The sequence below is a fragment of the Necator americanus genome, chromosome III (genome assembly GCF_031761385.1).
Source record: "Necator americanus strain Aroian chromosome III, whole genome shotgun sequence".
In the NCBI taxonomy this organism is placed as follows: domain Eukaryota; kingdom Metazoa; phylum Nematoda; class Chromadorea; order Rhabditida; family Ancylostomatidae; genus Necator; species Necator americanus.
The window spans coordinates 10,782,292-10,790,531 of record NC_087373.1 but is presented as its reverse complement, the minus strand read 5'-3'; the positions used below and the strand labels follow the sequence as shown (position 1 = coordinate 10,790,531).

The 8,240-nt window shown below is 43.8% G+C and overlaps 3 protein-coding genes across 3 annotated transcripts; all 3 read left to right on the top strand.

Moving 5' to 3' along the window:
- Window positions 1-975: 975 nt before the first annotated feature.
- On the top strand, window positions 976-1,887 carry RB195_009213 (uncharacterized protein; the record flags this gene model as incomplete). Its single annotated transcript, XM_013436244.2, has 4 exons — window positions 976-1,230; window positions 1,290-1,475; window positions 1,539-1,803; window positions 1,856-1,887. 4 exons carry the CDS (start codon window positions 976-978, stop codon window positions 1,885-1,887), a joined length of 738 nt encoding a protein of 245 aa, XP_013291698.2.
- An 847-nt stretch (window positions 1,888-2,734) lies between these two features.
- On the top strand, window positions 2,735-3,178 carry RB195_009212 (uncharacterized protein; the record flags this gene model as incomplete). The annotated part of the gene is made up of 1 exon (XM_064196090.1): window positions 2,735-3,178. The coding sequence occupies one exon, from the start codon at window positions 2,735-2,737 to the stop codon at window positions 3,176-3,178; it is 444 nt and encodes a 147-aa protein (XP_064047235.1).
- A 58-nt stretch (window positions 3,179-3,236) lies between these two features.
- Window positions 3,237-4,856, top strand: RB195_009211 (uncharacterized protein; the record flags this gene model as incomplete). Its single annotated transcript, XM_064196089.1, has 1 exon — window positions 3,237-4,856. The coding sequence occupies one exon, from the start codon at window positions 3,237-3,239 to the stop codon at window positions 4,854-4,856; it is 1,620 nt and encodes a 539-aa protein (XP_064047234.1).
- Between the last annotated feature and the right edge of the window lie 3,384 nt (window positions 4,857-8,240).

Below are 8,240 nucleotides of genomic sequence, written 5' to 3'. Positions count from 1 at the left end.
TGAAAAATACGCCTTATTTGGTGCAGGAATTTGATTTGGTTTCAGAAGACCCTCTCAGTATAATCGCTTCAAAGAGGTATAAAATCGCTTTTATAGAGGTCTAAAACAGTACGTCGGTATTGTAAGCTAGGTGTATTCACAGAGAAAACTTGCGCGAAATTGTGATTCGAATAGGTAGAAAGATATATGATACTCTGTTTAACCACTACGAAACCACCAGATGTACGACACAGCAGCTGCTTTCTTGGGGAGTTTGTGTTGACTGTCCTTGTGTTAGGAGAAGTTTGTTTGTTTTGCCCATGTTCGACTGTGAATCTTGGCATGTTGAATAGGCAGATTTTTTATTGATTTGCTTGAGCTATGGCCAAGATTGGTATTGATCGCCTTTATTAAACAACAGCTAACGCTTCTACGTTATCGCCTTCGTCAGAGCCTGGAAAAGTCAAAGTAAAAGTGATTTACTCTCTCACGCGCCTTATCACCTACAGAAAGCATCCAAACAGTAGGGAAACTCAAACAAGCAACACATTGGCTAGTGCTTACCTCATTAGCTAGACTTGGTAACGCAACAGACCACCACGGACCACAACTACGAGTCACAAGGGTTTTTTGTAGGGACCTGGCAGCCCGCCCTGCAGATCAAAGCCCGCACAGATTTTGATATGGGGCTAGTTCTTTTTTGATCGCAATGCACTCGCACACAAAGGTAGTTTTTTTTTAACATTTGTCTCATCACAGCAAATATCATTACGATTACGATTATCAAATATCGTTTGTATAACCATATGATAGTCAGCAATGAGGCGATTATGAAAAGAACAACACCAGAATCACTGAATATAAGAGCGCCGCAAATTTGATTCTGCATCAACCTAGCTTAGGACTAACCTTCCTTGGCTTACCCGGCCCCACTTATAGCGATTTTCTTTACAGCTCTCGGTTTTTCCTAACCTTAAACATTGCCCATATTGCAGAATGAAGATTGCCCTTGCGATCCTGATTATAACGACGACAGTACTTTGTCAACAAGGTGGATGGAATGGTCTTCACAAAAATATTGGCCATGGCGGAAGAAACGGTCCGCATGGCATGATGCCACCGCCATCCTTCTTGCAGGGTGCGAGCCAGGATGCGCAACGAGAATTTTTTGCAATCTCCAGCAACACGGGATTGACGATTGCTCAGCAGAAGCAAGAAGTTCAGAAATGGGCACAAAAATATGGGCTGGTGGTAGGATTCGCTAATACAGTGGGATCAATTACTGATATGATATTCGGGTGCATCTTAAGGAACAAGTGAGAGATTTTGACGAGAAAACGGACAGAATGAGAAGCATCGTGAACGAAAATGTCAGAAAACTTCTCGCTGAGCTTCCATTTGCAGTGGAGAGAGTTTCTGCTATTATGGCAAACAAAGATCAAACTGTTCCTCAGCTACATTCTGCTGTAAAGGCGCTTAACGACGAGAATCCTAAGGTTAGTTTCCTTGTGATTTCGCATTGATGTCAACATTCAGCACATTATCACACGGTTTTGCAGCTCTATCAAGTGGTAGGATTCATGATGCAGCAGTCCATGCCATGGCATCAAGCACACGGTGGACCGACACCGGCACCAAGTGGGACCCCTGGGGTTGGAATGCCACAGCAACAAAGAAACTTTCACGGATTTGAGAACAAGAACAACTTTGGCCAAGGAACACCTCATTCGTTCGTAGACACAAACGTCGACTTCCAGGGATTTCAGCGAACTCATAACCGCTTTGGTTTTTTTGGGAATAGAAACGGAATGCAGCAGGCTCAATGTAAGTCATCGCTCGAGAATTGTGTTATGATTTCCATCCACCTGTGTTTCAGGGGCAAGCGGCAATCAATTCCGGCATTTTTAAGCGTTTTAGTCATAAACAAAATTTCCGTGCAATAAAACTCATTAATAACAATTTACCTTTCACACTCCATTTTCTCTCTTCTTGCTAAGTAGGCTTCAAAATCTACTACTCAGCAAATTTGATCTTTTGCTAAAAGAAACATAGTTATGATAAGGTTACCTCGATTATACCAGCATCATCTTTGGGTTATGGATAACCTAAATTTTACTTTTACAGCACGAAAACAGCGACAGTTTAAGAGTAACTATTGGAAAATTTAAAAAAAAATAACATGTCGTGAAGTGCAGTTTCCTCGAAAGAAACAAGATCTGAATATAATGTGTTAATAGATGGATATATTCCTGGTGTTCGTGGTGGTTAATAAGATTTGCGGATCCTCGCGAATGATTCTGTGAAAAAAGATTGAAATTAAAATTGAGATCACGCGCTCATACTTCCTTATAGTATAATTGCAGCAATAAGCAAACTGAATTTATTCATTCTTTACCATCTTTCTTCCAATTGGTTATCTGTTAACAAATCAATAACTATTAAGTTCATACTAACCGAAGGTAATAGAGTGTATCTAAACATGCTGGAGGCGTAGATGACATGGGCGAGGAGAATTTAACAGATATCCTTTGGAAGAGATTGGAATCATTTCCCCAACAGAAATTTGGAGGAAGAAGCCCGCAACGAGAAGTCCTTTTACAAGTTCGTTGTCGGAGACTTCAACGCAAAACTAGGAAAGGCCACAGAAGAGGAATACAGGATTGGAAGATTTGGACTAGGGGACCGGAATGAGAATGGCAATCGTCTCGCCGGGCTGTTGTCCGCCGCTCGCCTCTTTCATGGGAACTCTCTTTTCATGAAAAAGATCATCGTCGGTGGACATGGGAATCGACTTAGCCACACGATGGAAAAGAACATTTGCTATCGGCAACGAAGGAGAAAAGAAGTCATCTACGACGATTGCGTACTCGAGGATTCCTTGTCCCAAGGTGACTGGCACATTGAGGAGGACCCAAACGTGGACTACGAGATGCTGCTCAGAGGATTACGAGCCTGCGCTGAACGTGCCTCGAAGCCGCGCAAGACAAACGTGGATCGAATTTTGAAGACCACCAAGGAATTGTTGGAAAGAAGAAGGCTTGATCCGAATGCATCGCACAATGAGCGGTTAGTAGCAAACACTAGCTGCAGAAAAGCGTTGCAGGAGGATCTTTTGAAGTACAGGCAGAAGAAGATTCTAGAAGCAGCAGCAAAGAAGAACGAGTCTAAAGAAGTGCCGCAGGGATCTCTGCGAATATAATATTCCGCTAGCAACCTTGTTGAGCGAAGACGGGACTCGCACGTCTTCTCGTCGTGAGATGGAAATCATTACGGAGAGGTTCTACTCGAACCTTTTCCGTTCATCAACTCCTGTGTCAAGCCCAATCATCCCCACCGGCGAAGCTCCACCGCTGATTCTCCCTTCGGAAGTACGAGTCGCTATCAAGAGCATGAAACCTGGCACAGCCCCCGGACCTGATTTTATATCAGCAGATTTTCTTCGGGCTGGCGGCCATCCGCTTCATGTAATCTTAGCAGCGCACATGACATCCTGTCTTCAGAAAGAAAGGATCCCAGACCAGTGGAAGACCTCGCGAACCGTCCTTATCCATAAGAAAGGTGACCTTCGGAACTACCGTCCGATATGCTTGCTGAGCGTGTTATACAAAGTATTCACCAAGATCATCTTCACACGCATATCTAGGACGCTGAATGAAGCCCAGCCTCAAGAACAAGCTGGATTCCGCCAAGGGTTCAGCTGCTTGGACCACATCCAGACCGTTTCGAGGGTCATAGAGGTTTGCCGGGAATACCGCCTGCCCCTTGTTCCAACCTTCGTCGACAATGAGAAAGCCTTTGACAGCGTAGAAACGAATGGAATACTGTCAGCGCTGGTCGATCAAGGTGTGGACGCGTCGTATGTGAGGACATTAGCCAATTGCTACGAACGATGCACAACTAGGATACAGCTTTTCCACCGCCCTCTCACCATACCCATTAGAAAGGGGGTACGACAAGGCGATACTATATCGCCGAAGCTGTTCACGGCTGCATTGCAATGGATAATGAAATCACTATCCTGGGAAGAAAGGGGCATACGTGTTGATGGAAGATTTCTTTCGAACCTTCGTTTCGCTGACGACATCGTTCTCTTTTCGAGCAGTACCAATGAAGCAGAAACGATGCTCAACGAATTGAACGAAGCAGGGAAGAGAATAGGACTGCGAATAAACAGAAAGAAGACACAGTTCATGAAGAACGCGCACTGCGAGGACGGAGGAGTACAACTTGAAGGCTCCCAAATCGTGGAAACTCCGTCATACGTATACCTCGGACGTTCTATGAACATGGAAAACGACTTGAAGGAAGAACTGAATAGAAGAATGAGAGCAGCATGGGCAGCATTCGCAGCCGTCAGGGAAGCTACGGACCAACTGACGGACCATGATCTTCGTGCCCATCTGTTCGACTTGACAGTCCTTTCATCGCTCTGTTACGCAGCGGAGACGTGGGCAGACACCGCGGCCACGTCTAGGAAGCTACTTGCTACCCACAGAGCCCTTGAGAGATGTCTCCTGAAGTTTAACCGGCGCACACAACACCTTGCCGGTCTTCGTAGCTCCGACTTAAGAGGAATGTCCCGTCTTCGCGACCCAGCGGAATATGTATCGAAAGCAAAACATAGATGGGCCGGTCACATCATGCGAAGAATCGACGATAGATGGACTAAAAGAACGCTAGAGTGGATCCCAAGGGACGCTAAACGCCCCCGAGGGAGACTGCCAACGAGATGGGGTGACGTGTTCGCTACGGATGGACCGCTGGGCTCAGCTGGATGGCTAGGACCTCGTAACTCTCGAAGCTTGAGAACATCTTGGATGACAATGGCGAGGGAACGAAACGAGTGGAAGAGATGCTGGGGCCCGCACGTCCAGTGAAGACGGGATATCTAAGTAAGTAAGTAAGTAAGTATGAAATAATGATTAATGGATGAATTCTGTGCGAGCTCTTAATGTAGATCGAGAAGGTTTGGGCAGAGCTGTGTTCAAGGACGACACGACTTGGCGAAGATGCGGGCAACCGTGTGAAGCAATAATACACGCCCACTGACTGTTAAGCCATTCATTTAATATATTTTCAGGTTCTATTTTTTATTTTACTGTTCTCAGATTATAAAGTTCAATAAAAATTTATACCTACCTCTTCCGCAAGCAACATAACCGCGTTTAAATTCATTTTGATTAATTTTTTAATGCCGTCTGAAACACACTGTATGCACTGTGCTGTCTAAGGATATTTGTATCAAATTTATTGTGGGGAATGACGTTGAAAAGTGATGAGGGTCATAGGTAATAAAAAAAGGTAATAAAAAAATCAGAAAAAAAACGAATAATAAGCATACGACAGCAAAAGTATCGGGCGATTTCCCATGAAACTGTAATTTGGTCAGTTCTCCTTTATATTTTGAGCGGATCTCATTGGAATGGTGTTGTACATTCCAGAGATGTTGTTCACCTCATCTTCCAGAGTTTTAAGTTCCAAAGCTAGTGAAAGGCTTCTGGTTGCGAAGAAAGAAAAGTTGCTTTTTTCGTTCACCAAGAGGGAAACTCGTACTCAACGATTCAAGCGTGTGACTCCAAAATCCTTTTCAGAACGGCAACAGAGACATAAAATTTTCAGAGTTCTTCAGAAGAATCCTCGCACTCCTTTACCTTCTGGTTTTTATTTCTTAGTATGAAATCATGCTGTTAATACACCTACCACTTTCCAAATACAAGTTCATACCCCCCTCCATGCTTTTCATACCGCTCCATAAATCTCCATATTCCTCTTTTGTACTACCTTTTCCCTACAAGATCCCAGAGCATATTGCTCATCATGGCGTGTTTTCCACTTCTAAAACCTCGAGAAATAATGACTTTGCAATTTTTCTACCGGTGTAGCTGGACCCAAGATTGGTGCTGACTTTATTGCCAGGTAACATTCCACCTTCGACAGAGGCTGGAAAAATTGAGGTGACTTATTCTCTCGAACTTTTCATCACCTTACAAGAAACTTCCAAACTGTTCACAGACTAAATGAACCCCTTTATCACCTGTGCTCCCGTTGTTCGTCGATTTGCTTCAGCGGGCGCCAGTAATACATTCATTTGCCCAAACGTGCGCAAGTGTTGCTCAGTGGGTTCTCTTCTCACGGAGGACTCGAAGCACGTCGTGTCTTTCTTTGAAGGACTTCGTGACGAGGTCTGACCATTTGGTCGGCGGTGTTCCTGCAAAATTTGATACCGCAAAAATAAACAGAAAATATAAATGGTTGGCACATCGGCTGATCCTTACTTTATATGCTGAAATTAATAATGTAGCAGAACACACCGCATCACAATTATAAATCCCATGAGTCCTTATAAGAAACCCTGTCGTTCCACCATATAGATCAAAACTAGCATAGGTCTTGATATGCGGCAGATCCATGTGTGATCTCAATACACTCACCACTTCAGTTCATTTTTGGAACTTGGGCAGCACTTATGCAGAAGGTCTGGGGCGGGTCTAGTGTACCGGTTAGAGGTTCCGCTTCCTGCACGATCGATCGGAGGTTCGAATCCGCCCTAGTGCTCACCAAGCCTTTCATTCCTCCGGGATCGATAAATTGGTGTCAGCCTTGTCTGGGAGGATAAAAACACTGACTTGATCATCGGCTGGCCAACGCAAGTCATTGTATAGGCCGGATACACGTTTCTGAACCTCAAACGATTCTGAATTGAAGTGATCGTGAGGGCGCATTCCAAGCGGATTGATTAACGCCAGACACTTTATCCTTTATCCTTTATGTAGAAACCCTGTAGTATTTCCTATATTATGATCTCGAACTTCAAAGACACCTTTTAACTTCTACCAGTATTCCGAAGTTCTCTTGGCCTGATGCACCATCTCTTCCATTACTTGCTTTCTTGGCGAACCTCAGATGTCCACTCACTCGTTTGGAGGAGGACTTAGCGCAGAGCGTTGGGTCCTTCTCGAATCAAGAGGACAGTGTTGTTCAAGGGATTGGCACAGAAGCAGTCAGGTATTCTTGAACTACTTCAGTACCTCCTCGATGCTCAGAGTACTCTATATCCTTCATGGGACTCGCTTACTTCTTTTCACTTGTGGAATCAGTTCATTCATTACGTTGATGTCTTGACACAGATGTGAATGTCAGATATATTCGTTTCGTTGGCAGTGGATAAAATGAGAAAAAAAAACAACAAAATAAAAACAAATTCCTTTAGCTTCAGCGTGGACCAATTTTCCATTTTCCAACATGTCCACATGAATTCGGCAAGGATTCGCTTCGCCTGGTTTGGTTTCGCATGAACGAGTCGTTAGCAAAACGAAGATGTTGTAATTGCCAACCATTAAGTTCCACTCCATTGCTATCGCAGTTCTAATCTTTCCCAAATGGGACCGACTGTTTTGAAGTAAAAAGTCTGAAATGCGGTCATCTTTTCCCCATTTGGCTAACTACAGGGAAAAATATTTTCGTTTCTTTTCGTCTTCAACCATTACTGTAGTTGTTCTCCGTTTATGACCAGGTTTAGCCGATGTTCTGCAAAGAAATTTGCAAATACCGGAAACGCGTTTGTGTGTTGATCGTGCCGCTCCTTTCAGTTCCTAATTTTTGGGACACATTCGACTCTGTGCGATTTTGTCCATCTTCCCAATTCCTGCAGACTGAGCGAAAAGTTCTCAGTCTACGATATTTTGGTAACTTTGTTTCTTCTTTACTTCATGAATTCTCCTTTTTACGCTAGAAGAGAAATCTCTCCAAAAAAACCGATGGTACAGAAATTCGAGACAACAGCCATACTGTTCAAAAAAATTTTCAGATGAAGCGAAATGAAAACGAACGATGGTCACTTTTGTTGTTGTGTTGTTCTCCAGAGGATGACTCTAATCTTTAAATTGGAGGCGAGGTTATTCGTGAATAAGTTATGATATGACATGATCCTAGTCGTGATAGGAAGCCCGAAAATCTTTTTCTCCAATTGGATGCGTTCGAGGAACTTCCCTGGTGTGGAGTTCTTCTTGGGTGAATCCTGAAGTCACCTATAATAGATACACCAGAAAGTGGCTTTGAAAAGTGAAGGCGCAACGTTTTCTATCGTGATCTGGATCACTCCATGAGTTTTCACTTTCCATGGGTTTTTCCCCCGTCTTAGAGACACTCTCCTGTCTGTCCTGGAGCTTACTCTTTGTTGATTGGTGCCGCATCGACAGGGATAATCAGGACTGGCATTTATCCAAACATCCTCAACCATTCAAACCCTAGCTCAGTTCTCA